Source organism: Mycteria americana, chromosome 4 (assembly GCF_035582795.1).
Source record: "Mycteria americana isolate JAX WOST 10 ecotype Jacksonville Zoo and Gardens chromosome 4, USCA_MyAme_1.0, whole genome shotgun sequence".
NCBI lineage: Eukaryota > Metazoa > Chordata > Aves > Ciconiiformes > Ciconiidae > Mycteria > Mycteria americana.
The window spans coordinates 38200982-38220780 of record NC_134368.1 but is presented as its reverse complement, the minus strand read 5'-3'; the positions used below and the strand labels follow the sequence as shown (position 1 = coordinate 38220780).

General features: G+C 40.5%; 1 protein-coding gene across 3 annotated transcripts in view; it reads right to left on the bottom strand.

Moving 5' to 3' along the window:
• The window catches only part of DCTD (dCMP deaminase), a 57714-nt gene that overhangs the window by 8905 nt on the left and 29010 nt on the right, over positions 1 to 19799 (bottom strand). The window contains exons 1-3 of one of the 3 annotated variants that reach the window (XM_075500255.1): positions 11495 to 11586; positions 7086 to 7197; positions 5557 to 5692 (exon numbers count right to left, since the gene is read on the bottom strand). In XM_075500255.1, the coding sequence (XP_075356370.1) occupies positions 5557 to 5692; positions 7086 to 7197; positions 11495 to 11529 (283 nt within the window). In that variant the 5' untranslated portion in view covers positions 11530 to 11586. Of the gene's footprint in view, positions 1 to 5556; positions 5693 to 7085; positions 7198 to 11079; positions 11174 to 11494; positions 11587 to 19799 lie in introns of those variants that run through there. The other 2 variants (XM_075500257.1, XM_075500256.1) reach the window with 2 other exon arrangements.

Genomic DNA, 19799 nt, shown 5'->3' with positions numbered 1-19799 from the left:
AGAAATGGATACAAGGAGTTTGTAATTTGGCCCACTTCTTTTGGTAAAATCTTCACCTTTTCATGTTCATGCCTTGTCCATCCCATCTTTGTCCAAGCTCCACCTACCAGTTATCCTTTACTTGCTGGACCCCTGAGGCTGGACACAGCACAAATCATGGAAGGGACCGAAATATTATTGAAAGGAACAGGGTCTGGAGTGACAACAACTGGGGACAATGGTTGATGGATCCAGAATTTGTAGAACGACATGAATCTTTTTTCAGCCTTTGTGAAAGTGTAGAGATGGTTGCTGGTCACTGCATGTACGGGAAGGCAGGACACTGATGTTGGGCTGACATTGCCCTCAGCCATTCCTGCTGCTCTCTTTCTCGCTCTGCGTGCTAGAGGAACAGCAGTTGCTGCGTTCAGGGCAGGGAGGCAAGTATAACACCACCAGATTTCATTGGAGTCCTAGCCTCTTCGGACTGCAGTCAGAAAAAGAGAACAGCCCCAGCCTCACTGCCTTCTTCTGTGAAAAAGGAGAACTGGGAAGTGAAGATGGGAACCACTAAGCCCATTTATGAACATCACAAAATCTGCTGGGGGCAAACCAGTGAAGCCCCTCTCAAAACCCGAGAAGCATCAGCCAATCCACCCCATTTCCCAGTTCTTCCCATCCTGCTCCAAGTTTGTTCTACTCTCAGCAGAACACAGAGGTGTTTCTTAGTGGGCAAGCAGAACGAGAGAAACTATTCTTGGTGTTTCCAAATCTCCAAACTTTCTAGAGATTTGATGTATGACACCAGAATTGGACAGAAATCCATGCAGGACAAAAGAGTGAGTGGCTGTAGGTGGAGACTGTCTCCTACAGATCCCCTTTCCAGCTGAAGCCTCAGCTTTGCACTGCCAATTGGAGAGAGAGCATCACACTCCTTCATAGTGCCTTATCAAGTTTTGTGCTGTCAAAATAACAGCTTCTACAAAAGTAACATTTGCCTGAGTATCTTTGAGTGTTCATCTCTTTAAAAAATTGACGAATAGCTCATAATCCTAACACAAGGAAATGTTGGTAACAGTTTGTTTCATTTTACACAGCAGGTACTGTTCAATTAGAGCATACTTTTTGCCACAGCACATATTTTATCGTATCTGAACCTGTATAAATATTTGTAAGCATATTTCCTCAATATTTTCTCTATTGCTCAAAGGTTTCTAAATTTGCCAGTCATTTTAATTTAAAACTCTCTTAATTAGAGACTGGTTGTCAAATGGATGTTCTTAGATTACAGTGGAGACAGAGGGCATAACAGGAGCACAGCAACTAGGATTCCTGGGAAGACTTCTGTTAATAGGAGAAAAATATAGTATTTTAAGTGATTGGTGAGAGGAATCTGAGCATCATCAAATCCTTGGATTAATCTAATAGAAACAGAGGGCACTCACTTTTGACACTGAAAGCCAGAATTTTGTCTAATTATTACAAAGCTTCTGTACATGGTACTGAACACAATGCTTCAGGAAGAGCTTTTAATAACATCTTCGTAAAGTAGGTATTCAAACCTGGCCTTCCACTTCTCTCATGTGTGCAGAAACATCCCTGCTCCTGTCACTGACTGGCAGCCTGGAAAGAGCCAGTTCCAACACAGCAACAAAAGCCCGATTTTGTGCTGTGAAAAATGGCATTCTGCAAAACACCCAGTGCCTTCTGACATAACAAGGCTATACTACTAAACTGTTCAAATACACACTACAGCTAGAAGGAAAAAAGTTTTAATCTGCTTCAAGACTCTCATAAGGAATGCATAATATCAATACAGATGATCAACATCACTATTCCTGTAATATCCAAATGCCTTGCAAACATTTGCATGCTCTAACGTAAAGTGAGCACTACCTACCACGTTTTTATGCTTTCTTTCAGCAGTAGCTCAGGTTACACTTAGATATGAGTAAATACAAATTTTTTAACCAAGCACAACCCTTTCCCTAACACTGAGCTGAGCAGAACCCACACTTGAGGGTGCAGGTTAGATATGTACAGTATATTGCAGCAGACATAGATAACAGACACTGGTGAATTTCAAGCCAACAAGTTTCAAGATACAGAAAAATTTAAGAGTGACAGGACTTGTTTAGCCTTACAACAAAAGTTCAAAAGGTTATTGTTATCAGTCAGTGCACAGGGGAAGGGGGGAAAGGAGGGAGGCTTAATCACAGTGAGTAAGAAAAGCTAAAAGAACAATGCTGGCACACACAAGAACATATAAACTAACCACAAATAAATTTAGGGTGGAAATTGGAAGGTTTCTAGCCATGAAACAGTGAATCTGATCAGAGCTGTGGGGTCGATGCATCCATCTGTTCTGCTGCAGCTCAATACATTTATTATAGGATCACCTAACACACTTCTGCAAAGACAGCCTCTGGGTCCAATCCCCTGCTATGTCTATGCTTCTAGATGCAGACAGGGCCAGGGGCTGACCCTTGGCCCTGAGGCCAACTGGCATAGAGCGGCTCGTGTTCATCTTACTCGTGGAATAACAAGGGCTCCATCAGCATTACATAGCACTCGGCCCTGGGTTTCTTCAAGGCTCCACGTCTCAAGAGTCCCACAGCACCACACACTTATTTTGTATGTCTCAGTTCAAAGTGCATAAAGAAGTGAGATGACTTTTTTGCAGCCCACCAGAGTGGTATTTTCACAGCATGAAACAGAGTATGCCTTGCATATCCCCCAGTATGGCCTGAGGGAGGGAGGAGGGTTAAGCATACCATCTCAGCAAGCTTTGCATTATAGGCCTATACAGGATGACAGTTTTCTTGCAGCCTTTTTTCCACCCTGCCCTCCAGAGCAGCCTTTGATTGAGCCATTTGCAGAGCAATACTCAGGCTTTGTTCTGGAGAAAGCTAGTCAGAGCAGTCCAAAACAGATGGAAATGAGCTAATGTTTATGCCTAACCTAAGACAGTACATAAAACCAGGTCAGCATTCAGATCCACCCCCAGCCCTTTTCTGTAGCACTGCAGGTGCATGAAGTAGCTCTAGAAGACATCTTCCAAGTTAGTGTGGTAGTACATGCACAATTACCATCAGCTTTACCTAATAAGCTACATTGCAGCTCTAGTGATGAAGGTGCCAGCATTCCCATGATAAGCTAATGGAGCACACAGTAAGATTGTACCATCTCAGAACAAGCTAGTCAGGAAAAAGCAAGGATAAAAAGTTCAATTTACACAAATGCTGTGATGATTAGCAAAAGCAGAAAGGAAAACATGACAGTTTAATGAGATTTTAGCAGCAATTCTATGTGTCTCTCTGCATCTACCAGAATTTTTTAAAGCACATTTTTTTTTTATATATACTTGTCTGGTCTGTCAACTGTGCTATCAAGATTAATAAGAAACTGCTAGAGTTTAAATGATCTGTGAATTACAAAATAGGTCGTTTATTCATCACAGCAGACACTTTATGTTACAAAGTTGTGATTTTTTTAATGAGGTGAAGACTAAGATTCTTGGGGGGAAGGGCAGTTAGTTAGACCAACTCCTAGAAATGAACTCATCTCTCCAGGCTGTTAGATTGGTTAGTGCACTTTTTAAACAACATGTATTACAGATTTTTACTTTACTCCACATCTTTTGGAGTCAGAGTTAACTAAAAAAAAAAATTAAAAAAAATCTCTGGTCATCTTGCACAAGGATTCCTCACAAATTCATTAGTTTAAATTGGTCAGCTTAGATTTGAGTGCCTGCAACATGCTCAGGTCCCAGAGACCACCCACACTGATCTTAGTTCAGAACTGAGACCTTACAGCAGCATAAAGATTCAACCAAAATCAATATTCTGTTTTCAGTACTTTGTATTTAATCAGTGGGCTAACACTTGTTTCCTCACACTATAAATAGAGAACCATGATACCAAGTTGTACCATTATGGTACCGTCATTATATGCAAAACCAGTGCTTCTGGGCTTTAGAGCAGACTTAAAATTTGGCAGGAGCTGGCCCTAGTATCGGGAACACATCTCTTATGAAAAATAATATGAAACTGTCTCAAGCTTAAGAGTTAATGTTAGAGGTTTTATAATAAATCGGTAAAGTGAACAAGGACAAAGTACCAGGGTTTTAAGAACTCAAATATGAAACTGATGAATTATGTGCTGAACCACTGCACATCATCTTTCACTTCAATGCTATGGGAAACCAGAAAATGTAATGCCAGTTTTTAGAGGGAGCTCTGGGTGAACAGAGGGAACGGCAAAACTCATGCAAGTCTGATTTCTGTATCAGACCAATTGTTAGAAGTTACAAATAAAAAACAGAATTAGTAGGCAGAGATAAATACTGTACACTGGAAAAGAGTCAATATCTCTCTGCAAAAGCTGAACTCTGGTACTCATTTCCCCCCACCCATGCAGGGGGGAAGGGAGAATTTCTCAGGGCTCTTGTTCAGTTTTGTGATTCTCCCCCCTGCCACTCCTGAGCCCAGGACAGGCTGAGATGAAGCACAGGATGAAGGAGCTCCTAATACCCATTTTTCCTGTGCCCATGGCTTCTGCTGCATTGGTCTCACCCCACAGAGGTGCAGCAGGAGCTGGTGTGGATGCAGAGAGATGAAGAAGGGGTATTTAAGTAAGCATACATTGCTCCCTTCCTTATCAGTCCTAACCACGGTTCCCTCCCCAACACCAGCTATTGCAGGCCACAAGGCAGCTCTCAACTCCATTTCCATGCCCAGCACTCATGGCATGAAGCCTGAGGCAGCCCAGCAAGTTGTATCTTTGGTTCCTGCAAACCACATGTGGCCCAGAGGAGTAACTGTACAGCCCTGTTGATAGGTGCACCAAGATTCACAGATGACCCTTCAGAGCAGGCTTGCAGAAGGCCAAACTACGCCTGCTGCAAAGACAAAGACAGGATCCAAAGCAGCACTCAGCCACATTTACCATGAAACCATCCTTGCTCCTCATTCATTTTGCCTATTTAGTAGATGTGAGTCAAATCAGAGCCTGAAATGAAAGTCACCTCACCCACAGCAGGGTAGATCCAGTGCACACCAGATGAGGCAAAAATGGCATGGAATGACAGAATGCAATCACCTACTTCAGGACAAAATTCAGCTCCTTCGTAATATGTATTGCCTATGCCATCAACACCTGAACACTGGAATTTCCCACAACCACTGGAGATTACAATTTTAATACCTACATTTTAGACCCAATTATTTGTTTTGCATATGCATACTCTCTGTCATTTCTGTGGAGACAAACACACAGAAGCAGCAATCATCTGCATACACTGCAACTGTGTGCTAATGAGCTGCATTATATTTACAAGTTTTCACTACACAATCCAAAATGGCTAATCAATTATGAACATACTTCACCAGGAAGTCAGTCCTTCATAAAGACTGTTTTCATTTATTTTCAGAGCTGTGATTTTTATCCTAATGTATCACATATGGGCACATTAACAAAATCAGGCAAGTGGAAGAAAAACTGATTGGTATTTTACCAGCTGAACTTTCACATATACAGACATCACAAGTCTGACCTGTCAACCACAAGAAACCTTACCATAAGGATATTTCGTGTCTAGTCTATGAGCTGCTGTTCTTGTCCAGGGTAGTACATCATCGCTGCACCCATTAGGCATCCCATTGTATCCAATTCCGACAATCTTGTTTTCTGAATTTACAATGCAGGCACCAACCTAAATAAAATCAGGTTTATATAGTACCACCGGCATGCAAAATGATGTATCAACAAGAAAAATCAGACCTGAAAAGTCAGTCCTACAATTTTCATTTAAGAGATACAAGCTTCACTTAATATTACGTCACATCATCTAGAGAGCAAGGCTACAATTGTACCTAACTGGTGGAGCTTTAAAATAAATCGGGGCAGATGAAACCCTGCTACCCCTCTGGTCATGCAGTCCCCATCCCAGCCTGCCAGCACTGTTCCTTGTCTGACTATGAAGTGAACCTAGTTCAGGGATCAGAACTGGCACCGAACTAATCCTACTAAACAAACGTTTTCTGTCAGTTCAACTCCCCAAACTAGCTTTTCCAGAAGCAGTATGAGCAGCAGCAGCAAAAGAAAAGGTATGGAAGATGGAACAGAAATACAGTAGTGTTGACCTAGGCAGAGATAGGCTCACAAATCTTTGTGGCTTGTTTACGCAAATGTGCACCAAAATACCAGACCTTTTAACTCCCACCCTTTATTACTTTAATCCAAGTCTACACAAGGACCCTTCTTATAGAATGAAGTGTCCCGTTTTTATGTTTTTTGTCCATATACTAGATTTATTGAAATGGCAATAGTACTGATTTTAACTCACACAATGTGTTTATCAACCAGCTCTTGGTTAACAAAAATTTAGCCCTAAGTGAATAACCTTCAGAGAACTAAGAGTCATAATGTACAGAAGCCAGCCAGTAACTGAGCAGATTGTTAACGTGCATCTTACTCCATGGCTTTGCTGGGATTTGCTTCCTGAACTTTTTCACACAAAGGAAGACTAACGGGACAACAGGGTCCTGCAGAACAGCATGCTTGAGGAGACGCATCAATCGTCTCAAACCAATATTCAACAGAGGCACATGAGAGAAGCAAAGAATGGGGACAGACAGTGAAGCAGAGGCAGAAGGGGAACCTGAGGGAGGAACCAAACTAGAAGAAAACTCTAGTCAACCCAAAAACAAACAAAAGGGAATTTGTATACTCTTACAGGTGAGGAAAAGGAACTTGTAAAATGCTGTGTCTTAAAAAATTACAATCTAAAATTTTCAGTAGTTATATCCTCCTCTAACAGTAACTATATTTACTGGAAAAAGGAGAGAAAATGCATGTGTTATTTTAACCTCCAGGTGAAATGAAGATTTACAAAACTCCAAGCCGCAAATGTACACACAGAATTATACACAAGGTCAGGCCCAATAAGAGAGTTTCTGTAACAAAAGGTGCTGACTATGTCAAAAAATGAATAGCTATATACTGAAATAACTTTTAATAAGAAATCCCTGAAAGTGCTACATGTGCATCTGATGCGATGTGCAATATAGATTAGGTTATGTTATTCTTATACATTGCGTTCTTACCTGAGAACTTGGATCCTTGCTTCTTTGTGCTGACAAAAAAGCTACTGCCATAAAATATTCAGGCCATTCCAAATAATCCTCTCGTTTTTTGCAGGATGCTTCATTGCCGAAACTATAGTTCATAGAAAAAAACAGCCATCAGCAAACAACACATAGCTAGAGTTATTATAGATTGTATTATTTTAATGTGCACAAGTTTAAAGTAACCAGGATCAGAATCTGGCTAAGACGACCGTACATTCACTAATATTTTAACAGTAAAACCATCAGCCTTATGTGCTTTCCAGGAACTTATATATGCAATATTTCTTTTCAGGGGGAAGGCACCCAAGCGAGGTTGCAAATTTCAGTTTTAGATAAGAAGGCTGAGCTATTCAGAGCACTGAGCTATTCAAAGACAGAGCAATTTATCCTTTATAGATAACACCTTGTATATTTCTAAGATTCAGGTATATCATGTACTGGCATTCTTTTCATCCAAACAACATAATCTTTTTTATGATGACTGCACTAACTGCAAGCCTCTAATCTAAGCTATTTTGTATTTCTGCCTACAACAAGTGCTTGCTAGATTTCTGTTTGGTAGCTTCCTGTGCAGGCATTCGTTTCTGCCCACATAGTTATTGCCATGAGTTTGCCTCTCGTTACAACACTTACCAGCAAAAATCTGAGGCTGTAAGCTATTCTTATAGTCCCCTGCTAAGTTTCTCTTATGTCCTGTGAAAGCCTTCGAATAACTGAGAGGAGATGGGCTCAATAACTTTTCCCTTAGATATAATGTATAAAAGTGGCACAAAAGGTTGCTTCTTTCCCTGGACTGGGGGGTTTATTTGGGGGAAGTAGGGAGGAAAAAAAAAAGTGATGTATGATTTTCTCTTGCCTGCTTATGGCTGAAAGACTCCTCGGACAGTGTAAGACACAACAGGGGAATTTCTGTGCTTTTCAGCTCAAAGAGAGGAAAGACAGACATCTCCCTCTCTCTCTCCCCTCCTCCCCCCCAACATATTTAAGCTTTGCAAATTTCAAGGAAAAGATCAAATTCAAAGAAATTTTCCCGAACTCTCACCTATCATTGCTACACTTGAAAACAAAAACAATGGAACATCTCAAATACAATAATTATCCTATCAAAATACAAGGGGCACAGTACTTTTCTTCTTGGGCTGCTCTTACAAAGGACTACAGCTTAAGACTGAGATACCCTTCTAGCAATGTACAGCCACGCAGAAAAATACATCATAGGTAACTGCAAGCAGCAAGACCTCTCCTAGCAACTCTAGTACCAGCACTTTCTGAAGACAAACATTACAAGACAAGTATTTTGTTAATTATTATTTTTATAACCAAAACCATAAAATAGCATATATTAGAGGCTTGCAGTTAGCTTGTCATAAAGAGGTTACGCTATTTGAGTGAAGACAATGCCAGCACATGGTAAAATTGTACTTCAGAAACCTACAGGGTGCTATTCACCAAAGATAAATTGCTGATTTTGAATAGTTCATATATGGCACATTACAAGTTAGCAATTTTGGCTTGTACTTGGAATGAAGGATCATCTTTTAAGGCTATCGTCTCAACGTAAGGAGGGAGAAACATACACTCTTGGTGTAACCAGCATACCTCTCTCACACTTTGACAACATTGTGAATAGTGCCCAGAACTGCCAATTGTCAAAGCAAACACAAAAATCAAGTATGTGATTGTGAGAGTGCCCAAACTGGCTTGAATCATCATAACTAAAGGGTTGAGGCTGTATCCTACCAACAAAGAAAAGTGTTCAGAGAAGCTCACAGCAGAAAGAAGAAATTAAAGACATGTCCTCACACCTCTCCATGCCAAACTGAACTTTGACAAGTTAACTGAAATGCCAAAAAAGTGCTTCCGCTAATTTGAGTGATTATTTAAAATATCTCACAAAGCAAATTTACAAAGTCCAAAACACCATCAGACTTTAAATGATCAGTTTAGTACATTCCCAACTACCTGACATTGGCATTGATGCCTTCGGAGAGGCACACAACAAACAATGCGGAACTACACGGAATAAAACATTCTGGGGAAAGGGCTCCAGAAAGACAATAGTACTCTGAGCTAAGAGACAGTGAGATCTCCTTTTGTTAAATTATTCCCTAGCAGCCCTATTCATTCAAAACACAACAAAAGCTACTATTTACTTTTCTCATAAATATAGAACTGTGTCTAAGTGAAGGTCCCTCAGAGTACCAACTTCACAGGGAGAAGAGCATATCTGAAAAATGAGCAGAAGGCTTACATCAAAGAGAACATTTTAAAAAAAAAAACCCTTACTCAATTACTTCTACTTAACATCACCGTGTTTGGCAAGATAATTCCCTCAACTCAATGCACAGGAATACAAGAGTGTGAAATGGGTATAAAACACTTAATTTCTGATTGAGCAGAAGCCAAGGACTTGGCTAGCAGTCAAGCACACATAGGAAAATTAAGTTTATGTATTTGGGGCAGCTGATCATCTTCCTCATGCTCATTTGTAAGTTCTAGAATTGTATGAATGAAAGCTACTCTAGAAAATGTTACAGCTAGCTGTAAAATAAGCAATTAAGGCTTATCCTTGTGGTAACTCATAAGAGCTTATGAATAGGAATTGAAAGCCATGAAGATAACACTGCTCAAGAAAAAAGGGGGGGGGGATCCTTAAATTCTAGAGTGATTAGTCTGTAGAAAAGTCTGTGTAAACAGCATTTCAAAGGAAAATAGAGAAAAAGCTTCTGCAATGAGAGGACAGTGCCTCCTGTCTCAGTTCTTTTTCACCCATCTAGGCTTCAAGTAAGCTGTAACACCATCTGAAAAAGGAAGAAATTTCATTCGGCTATTAAAAAAAAAAGTCTACCTTAATGAAAAATTTAATTGAGATCCTAAAACAGAATACATCACCTCAAATCTTTTCATAGGACAATTATGATGGTCAATTACACAACAATATAGTACAACTGGAGAACTGGTAGGTATCAGAATTTTTTCCCTTCTCCCCCTTTTTTAAGTTTTTCCTCTGCTTTCTTATCTCTGACATCATGTGCATTATGTTCCAACTGTATTGTAGTAATTTCCCCCAGTATCAAGTATGTTACTGAAGATCAACTATCAATATTTTGTCACTCAACTCAGAATTTAATGTAAAAAAAAGAGGTAAAGTGTGTATTAAAAATAAAAATTAAACATCTTCAGTAATGCTCTTGTTCCCCAAAAGCCAAACAGGAAGGGTATGTGTTCTTGATGACTTTCAATACTAGCTTCTTCTTCAAGTCTCATAATTTTGTTTATGATCACTGTTATAGCAAATGAATGTGGCATTTCCTATACTTGAGGCTTGTCATCTTTCCCCTCATATCGGTAGTGAGATATGGTCATTACCTGTTCCTTACTGGGAGGTAAGCTTTTGAGAGAGACAGAGAGAAAAATCAACCTTTCTTACAGAAAAATGGTACTCTATGCATTGAAAATTAACTATATTCAATTTTTCCTGAGAGATAACACACCAAACCTGTAAATATAAACACTCTGTAGAAATACTGAGCCCCAATTGAGCAGTACAAGAGTATTTCCCTTCATTGAACCTATTTTACTTTTACAGCATCACTTCTTTGACTTAAATTAATTGCATATTGGTCATGCCGGTCACCATTTCGGGAAATAATGAATACAAGATACCCTACCTGCTCTTTTTCCTACCCCAATGATTGTAAAAAATAAATGAAACAGGCCATACCCTCACGACGCGGACTTCAGGGCCTTCAACAAACGCCTCCCCGCGGGAACGCGGCGTTTCCCTCCGCACGGCCACCGCCGGCGCTGCCCGGGCCCATCCCGCGACCCGGGAGCCCCTCTGCACCGCGGAGCCCGACCTTCACGGGGAGCCTTCCCACAGCAGCCAGGCACGGGGTGAGCACCCAGCTGCCCCCCCCCCGCCCCGTTCTACCCCACCCCGCTTAGAGCTCCCCAGCCAGGACCGGACCCGCTGCGCGGCTGCCGGAGGATACCAGCTTCCCCGAAAGCAGCCGGACGGTGACCGCGGCGGGTGCCGCCGCTCTCCCCGCCTCACACGCCGGGGCCGCGTGGCGCAGGCCGCGGCCGGCAGCACCGAGAGCCTGCCGGCGTGGCTGCCGCCCGCCCGCCCGCCCCCAGGGGTTAAACCTGCAGGCGGGAGCGGCCCGGCCGAGGAGGGAGAAAGTTTAGTCAGTCAAGGGTGCGAGGGGGAGCACGGTGCTAGCGGAGGAGGGAACCGCCGGCTGACGGGCGGGAAGAACTTGGAAACGGCATCACGCGGGCCCCCCCACGCACCCGCGGCCCCTCCGTGCCAGTGCCCCCTCAGCGCAGCGCTCGGCGGCACTGAGGAGAGCCCACGCGCGGGCCGGGCCCGGGCAGCGTACCCGTTAACGTGGCGGCTGGACTGGTGGCCGCTCATCCCGCCGCGGCCCCGATCTCTTTCGCCGCTGAGCGCCAAGGCGGGAGCGGGTGAGGAAAGGGGCGGGCGGCGGGGAGGAGCGCAGCGGGGGTGGGAGGTGGTGGCCCGCCGCCATGTCGCGCCGCGGCCCTGGGGTGAGGCGACCCCGGCAGCCCTCAGGCCCCGATGGGCAGCGGGGGAGGCCGGTGGGCTCTTGTTTTAATGCACTTACAGTGCCCGAGAGCTGGTCTCGCCCATCCGGAGGAGGCCACTTCCACCCCTGCGCTTCTGTGAGCCTCCGCGGTACTTAAATGAGTTACTTTAATATGTGTTCTTGCAGTTTTCAGTTTTCTGACAGGTGCTGCTTGTAACATTATGCTTTGACACAAGCATGCAGGTTTTGCCCAGGTCACGCTCTTGAGGTAAATGTTATTTATTAAAGCTTGGCATTAACATATTAAAATGTCTAAAAATCTTTTTGTTCTCTGGATATGAAATTGATATGGAAAGTGAGTTATGGTTTATTTGTACCTCCAGCTGCTGCCAGGTTTTACAAGTCTCCTGGGATGCTCAGGTAGCTGAACATATATACATAGCCCTTTACAGTGCAAAATGAGTGGTATAATAATAAATACTAAACTTTGGTATGGTGTGTTTGTCTGCCTTCTGTGAGGAGCTGCCTACCCTGGCTGGCTGGTTGCTACAGGGGCCTGCCTTTACAGAAGCACTCAAATGGGAGCAAGGTACAGATGTTCGCTCCACGGGGCTGTGAGACATCAGGTGAAGACTGCTCAAACCCAGCCATACGTGTCCAATTCCGTTCCCACTGGAGGCAGTGACAGGTGCAACAAACTCGGTGAGAGCAGTGATGGACAAAAGGAAAACAGTCGCCTTTGAGAGCATCCCTGAGAGGGATTTGTGCATGCCAGCTGTGCAGCTTGCACTGCACGTGTGCTGCACCATTGATCTGAATGCGGTCAACAGACATGGCTGAGATCATGGTTTCCTGCAGCCTGGTCAGAAATCTTCATCTAGGAGGATGCTTCAGGTTGGGAAAAAGGACATTTTTGGGAGACTGGGCACATAGTAGTCCTACCCCAGAAGCTGTCTTTATAGTTCCCCCTTACTGACCATATGCATAGCAAACTGCACAAGTGAGTACACCAGGTAAGTTAGTACGCCAACATGTGTGCAAGAAGAAGTCAAGGAATCTCCCATGCCCATAGTTAACTCCTGAAGCTATGCCAAAAGAGAGAGAGCCTGCAGTGACCAAAACAGAGGAACGCACTGCTAATATGTTTTCATCTTTAGATTGCTGTATCAGCTAGCTATCTTTTTTTTTAAACAACTGACAAACCATCAAGTATGAAAGTGTTACTTAATTTCACAGATATTCCTATTCAGTTGTAACCAGAAAACTTGGCAAAAGCAGCCTGTTGTATTTCAACTGACAAGTTTTCCAGCCCTCAGAGTGGGAAAACATATAGCTATTTCAGTTCACAAGACTTCTATTATCACAATTTCATGTATGGTTTGTTAATGAATGAAAAGGAACAATTTAAATGCAAGAAAAAGAAAAATTTAATGAAAGTAGCATCACTCAGGAAAGCATAAGCCTGAAGGTGAAATGAAAGGCCTGATTATGGTTGATCACGAAGAGAGTTAAAGAGCACTCATTTAATTAATCTGCAGGAAAAAATCGCGTCATTCAGTTCAAAAAATTTTCTGCTATCTGTATATGTGTTTCTGCACTCTTGAAATATGAATTAAAATTAATAGTGCTACAATTACTCATGCCAAATTTGTTATTTTTCAAAATTAAGATTCTGAGGACAAACCATAACAACTACTAACCTTTAAAAAGCAGTGCTTATATGCTGATCATACACAGTGAATGATGGATTTTCTATTCTGTGAACACTGATTAGGAGTTCTTACAAACTATTCCCTTCCTCTGAATTGATCACGTTTTCCAGCTAATATCTATAAATCAGCCAGAACCAAATTCAAAATAGTACAAGCCCCATTTCTCAAAAAGAAACCAAACTAAGATTCTTGCTCCCTTCTCTTTCTCTCCCATCATAGAAGAAAAAAAACATACACTGCAAAATAACTGCTTATATTATTAAGCAATGAGGTTTTCAATTTTGGAGTGCAGTTTTCAACTTTCTATAAAATTACATAAGAATTCTATTCTTTTTGAAATGCAAAACTTAAAATGTTTTTGTCATGCTTAGCAAATAAGTTTCTGTAATAATTTGAAACTACTCTTACATCTCCATCTGTTAAATCCACAAATGTATCATTTTTTTAATTTTTCAAAGGTTATTGACTCTTCTATCTTGTTCTTCCTCAAAAAAACAGACCAACATTATTCAGCATTTCTAATAATACAGCAATGATATATGGCCTGAGAAGGAAAACTTCTGGTGGAATTTTAGTTAGTAGACTCCTGTAGTGTTGCTAAATGACACATTTTCTGGAAACTTAGCTACATTTTGGTTTTCTCCTGGCTTTTTTTCAGACTTGTACTGAAAACTTCTCTTGTGGCCAAGTTGTGACTTCTGACAATGTGCTACGGAGGTGGTACCTGACACAACAGCCTCTTTCTTCATGCACACATTGGAAGTAGGTTATGTGATTACAGATATCTAGAGAAAGTTACACCTGGATTAAGTGAGATTTAGGCCAGGATCCTGTGGTCTAAACATAGGGGTGTGCTGAGGGCAGGTAGCTTGATTTGCTCCAGGTGTGGGGCAAAGTCCCACTGCCTGGTAGGTTCTGTAAGACTTCTCTGGCACCTGCCTGCTTTGCAAAAGCAGCAGCTCCTCTGGATCTGCTGTCTGAATCCTCCTCTCCATTAATTTGGTCTTATGCTGTGATGTAGAAGCTTATTTGTGCCCTTTATCTGTCTCAGAACCATTCAGATCTCTGTGACAGAACTGGAGTGCTCTGACTCAAAGCCCCTGTTAAGACAGGCATGCACTCAAATAGGCTGATTTTCTTTTAATTTTGTATCTGACACACTGTAGCCCTGTCCTTACACATTCCTTTTTTATTCCACAGAAGCAGGATGTATCTGAAGAAGCATGGAGTACCTCAGGTACTCTTTTATAGGTTTTTTTTATTTGTCTCTCATTTCCTAGGTGAAAGTCCCAAGCATGGATTATCATGACCTTGCTGCATAGATGTCAATAAACAATCTGAGCTGATTACAAATATTTTAGATGCTCTTATTAATGAGAAGTGATACAAATTTGAAAGACATGCTAATATATAACCATCTGTTAAGATGCTTATATTTTTAGCTTACTGCTTATGAAATTTTCACATCTTCTACCTTTTGTCAATTTTGATAAAAGCAAACTAAGCTGAGTTTAGGGAAACCCCAGGTTTCAGACCCCCTCCCCACTTTCTTGCGGCTTGCCAACAGACTCTTTTAACAGCAAGCAAGATCTCTCCCCAAATGTAGTATATGTATAAATTGTCACTCAGAGAGTAGTTTGCTATTTGCCAGTATATGGAGTATGCAATTTTGTTGACCACCCTGAAATCACTCTCAAAACTTCAGGGAAAAGTAAAAAGAAATTGCTAATGAGCTGTTGTCTTTTTCTCTAACAGAATGATTTTTTCAGGAACTAATTACTAGATTTGGAGAGAAAGACAAATAAATAAGACAATATGTCTTTATATCTTAACATCTGGTTCTTCTCTGTCTTTCAGAGGAGTACTGCTCGCTGACAGGATCATTTTCATAGTTAGAGAAGGGGATTCATTTTTAGGTGAGTCTCATCATCCAAATATTTTTCTAAATAGGAGTTTCTACTTGAGTTAAACTTTTCCTCCTACACTTGCTTACACACCGAGAACATATTAAATACAAATGCAGCTGCTGGTATATGCTGCAGTTCTCAATTTCTGTAGTTAATTTAATCAAGAATATGAATGTATGGCTTCCTCGCTGATCAAATGATGTTTGTTGCAATGTCAGGCTTTGTTCTGTGAACAAAGTCCTATTGATGGAACTCCCTCACTGGAAGACCTAAACAGGGTTTATAATAACTTTTACTAACAAGCTGCAGCAGCTTGTTAGTAAACCAGCCATTAACAGACTGCAATAAACTGTTAAATTTTGATATTGTAACATTTTGTATAGGGAGCATAAGCATTTCAGAATTGCTACAGGAGTTTTAACTTCAGCATGTAACTCTTTATGCTATATAATTTTGCAACTACTTATTAATAAAGATGGTAAGAAATGTAACTTGTTACCAGCCTTTGATCAAAACCAAATAGGATGGTATCATGGTAATTTTGGTGCAGATGGAAGCCTGTTGAAAATTCAATATTTTCAAATTTGGGTGCCAAAATTTAGGACATCGAAATCTGTGTTTAGATGCCTACATTTTTACAGATTTGTAAACACTGAATGCCAGAAACTTGTGTGCATGATGAGCGTCTCTGACAGAATCCAGCCAATACTAAGATATTTCTATGATTTTCATGTCCTAGTGGAAACGTTTTCTGTTCTCTATTCTTAGATTTCGATGGCTTCTATATTACCTTACCTTTCTATAGCATCTGGTCCTTGAAAACTAGAATCAAGTGCTGGATTTAAGTTTTCTTCCTTCCTGTCCAAGTCTGACACTATTTTGAGTATCACATTCTCAGTCTTCCAGACTCAAAATGTCTGCAGTTTACTAACTCCCTAAATCCATAGCTCCCTAAATCTAGCTTCTCACCTTGGTGAACAGCAGTTAGAGTTTTCTGAGAGCTGTCTTTTATTTGCACTTTATTCTGACTGGGGTCACAAATGAGCATATAAGTAATACTCTTTAAACAGTCTTCTGTTCCATTCTTAACATTACAGCTATTTTTCATCTCACCTAAAATTTTTGTGAACATATGGTGGTTTTCCTAATTTTGACTGTTTTCTTGTTTTATTCATACTGACGGTTCTAGTTATAGGCAAATATTATCTTCCCAGTGCCCTGATCACCTCGTCATTTCTTTGATATCAGTATATTCTCCAGCTAGGTTTGTTCTTTCTGTATGTTATTTGCTGATGCTTTCTCTGTTTGGTTTCTTTTTTATATTTGTATCTATGTCTCTGACCAGTCCTCTACTTTTGAAACTCCTTGTTCCATTCATACCTGCCCTTGCTTCCAAATTCCCTGTTTTATGCAAGCTAGTACAGTTGACAGAACAAAGACAAGTGCTAGAAAAACAGAAGATACTGCACATGATCTTTTGTCCTATCTCCATCAAGAACTGGAAATCCCAGATAATCTTGCTAAGTTGTCCTTTGGAAAGTAAACCGAGACATAAAGTCTCAGACTGCAAGTCTTCTGGCAACCCTAGTGTTTTCTTCCAAAATATGAATTACCTTCTTTGCCCAGCCATACTCGTCATGATCACAGCTATTCTCTTATTAGAAGTGAGAAATTAATTTTCTGCTTTCAGTATAAAATTTCACTTTCTTGGCATGCTGCTTCTGTACTCAGCACCTGCCTACATACTTCACAGCCTTCTATTTCTTCTGTTACCTTCCCCTTATTTTTCAAGGCTATTTTTAATATCTAAGAAGATTATTTTCTATTTCCATCCCTTCTGATTTGGCATGATTTTCCTATCATGATGCAGTAGCTTTTCACATTACTTCCATGAACTTTCCCTTAGTCCCAAAATCTGTTGCAGTGTATCAACTTGCAAAAACTCCATCTGGACAATAACATTACCTGTGAAAACTACCTCAGACACATTCTGAAGAAAGAAACCTTTACTCTTCCATCACATACAAATAATCATGACTACATGTATCCCTTCATATCTGGGCAACTAATTTGCTCTTTGTAGTCTTTTTTTTTTCTTCTCCTGATACAAATTCCTTTTATGCTTGTCTCCTTTAACCTCAGTGGAGTTTCTCTCAAGTTTCTTCTTGTTCCTTTCAAATTTTGCTTTGTTTATGATAAGCTTTAGATTTCTTCTATAGAGAATTTTCCTATTTTTATGTATAATTTCCCATCATTTATCTTAGCTGTATCTTTAGATTTCATTATTACAGTGTGATAATACTTACATCTTCATATAAAAGCTACTATACAGAATAATTTTCTTACATCTTTATATGGGATTTAGCATGGAAGGTTTTAAGTTAATGTGCTAAATTCATTGTGTGATAAGAGATGAATTACCCTTTCAGCTAACCTGTGGATTGGGGTAAAAAAACCAAAAAGACAAATATTTCAGGATTCTTAGATATACCGCTTTAGCTAGCAAAATTAAACTAAGTTAAGAGAAACAAAACCTGCTGCAATCACCCTGTTTTTGTCCTGTATCTCACCTCAGCACGATGAGATCCCTTTGACCTACTTGCCTTTCAAGTTTGCCAATATTCCCATTTCCCCAAATGCCCATTAGCACCAAAGGCATTTTCCTTCCTCAGTAATAACTGCTCCATTCCTAGCACATAGCACCAAGAGAACTGTGAAACAGGAGGCACGAAGCCTTCATTTTGTAACATTCTGAGCGTTAGCTTGGCAGCAGGGCAGAGGGAGCTCAGGTGTCACTGTCACATTATATGTGACTTCTTTTCATCTCTTGCGACTAAGCTCTGGCTGTTTCCTAAACTCATTGAACTAATTACAGAAGAGCAGCTAACAGCCACGCTGCTTTAACTTATCAATAATGAAAAGTGAGCTGGAGCTGTCAGGAAATACATTTGACATCCCAACTTAGAAGAACAGGAACTCTGTGCTCCCTCTGTAGATATGAGGGGAAATATAATCATTAGTAAACCTAATTTATTTCATAAGCAGAGTTGGCAGTGTGATTCCTTTTCAAGATTTCCTGGCACTTTCCCATGATGAGATTCTGCTTTTGGTTGTCTACATCAGACAAACATGATTTGTTCAGGCTGAAATAACCCAAGCTGAGCATTTGCTTCTACTAAGATTATTTTTTATCTTTCAGGTTGTATCAATTTTTTTTATGCTATTGTAACTTTAAAACCATTATAAATAGAAGCATATTCACATTAGGAAGGCATCGACTCAGACGGCAAAGACAGTATATAGTAAATGAGGAATTCTAGCATGGAGCCACGGCAGCTTTGTGCTACAGAAAACAGACGATTAGGTAAAGAAGGTAAAGAGCGGGATGTGATCTTTGAAGCAGGAATCATTAAGGAATTCAAAGGTGGATGGGCTATAGATTGTGGAAAGGGAAGACAGACATTAGATATTTCCAGTTCGTATTTCTCAGAATACAACAGAAGATTATTAGGGTTCAAAGTACTGAAGAAAAACTGTCTTTTGAGGCCAGCCTTCACAGCAGCCTAGGGAGATAAAGAAATTAAATAACAGATGTACTTTATTTTTTTCAGAACTGAGGAAGCAAAAGGGAACTGAAATGGGATATTGTTCATTTACAGGCAAGTAAACTAAAAACCTCCCTATTACTTCCACAAAAATTCAGTGGGTTCTATAGAGACAGTAGCAAGGAGAACTCCAAATCTCCTCACTGGTATATACGTCCTCTGGGGTGAGCATTTTTCTACAGAACATGAATGTCTTATACAAGCAAAATAAGAAACAGGCCAAAAATCATATGAATTTTATGGGCTTTGTGAAAACTGGCTACTCTTCTTAGTACAACTTTTTAGGATAAAAATGTTTCCATGAAAGAGTCTGTTAAATTGACTTTAACCTTTTTTTAAAGGATTAGAGAACAGAGGATTCTTGTTGGGAGATATTATATGGGTCATTTTGTTTGTGCATTTTGTGTTAGAAAATTCTTCAAGATTTTGAACAGCGCTTCAGCTGATCTGCAGTATGAGAACCTGAAATTAGCTAGCACAATGGAATCAATATCAAGCAATGTTTTGTCTCTGAAAGAAATTCAGTCTGACAGAGAAGAGTAAGAGCAGTGTAAGGAAACCGAGACTCCGGCTAAAAAGCTGGATACAGAAATTCCCTGTAAAGCAGTACAAATTAGTTGGTGTCACCAGAGCAAGAAAACCATACTGACAGAATAAAATGTTATCCAGGTTCCAGAATACTTTATTATCACCACCTTAGGTCACTAAGCTTCACAAGCTATATCCATCAAGTTTGATAGCAGTATATATACTCACAGCTGAAGCTAGAAGGTGCAGTGCTTTAATGTACTAACGATTTACATTAAGACACCTGGGTTCAAAGTCAATTTATGACAAGAACAAAATGGGTTTGTTGGTCTCAGCCTGCTCTCTAGTGGACAATTGCACATAAACCCAGTCCTGAGAAGAATCC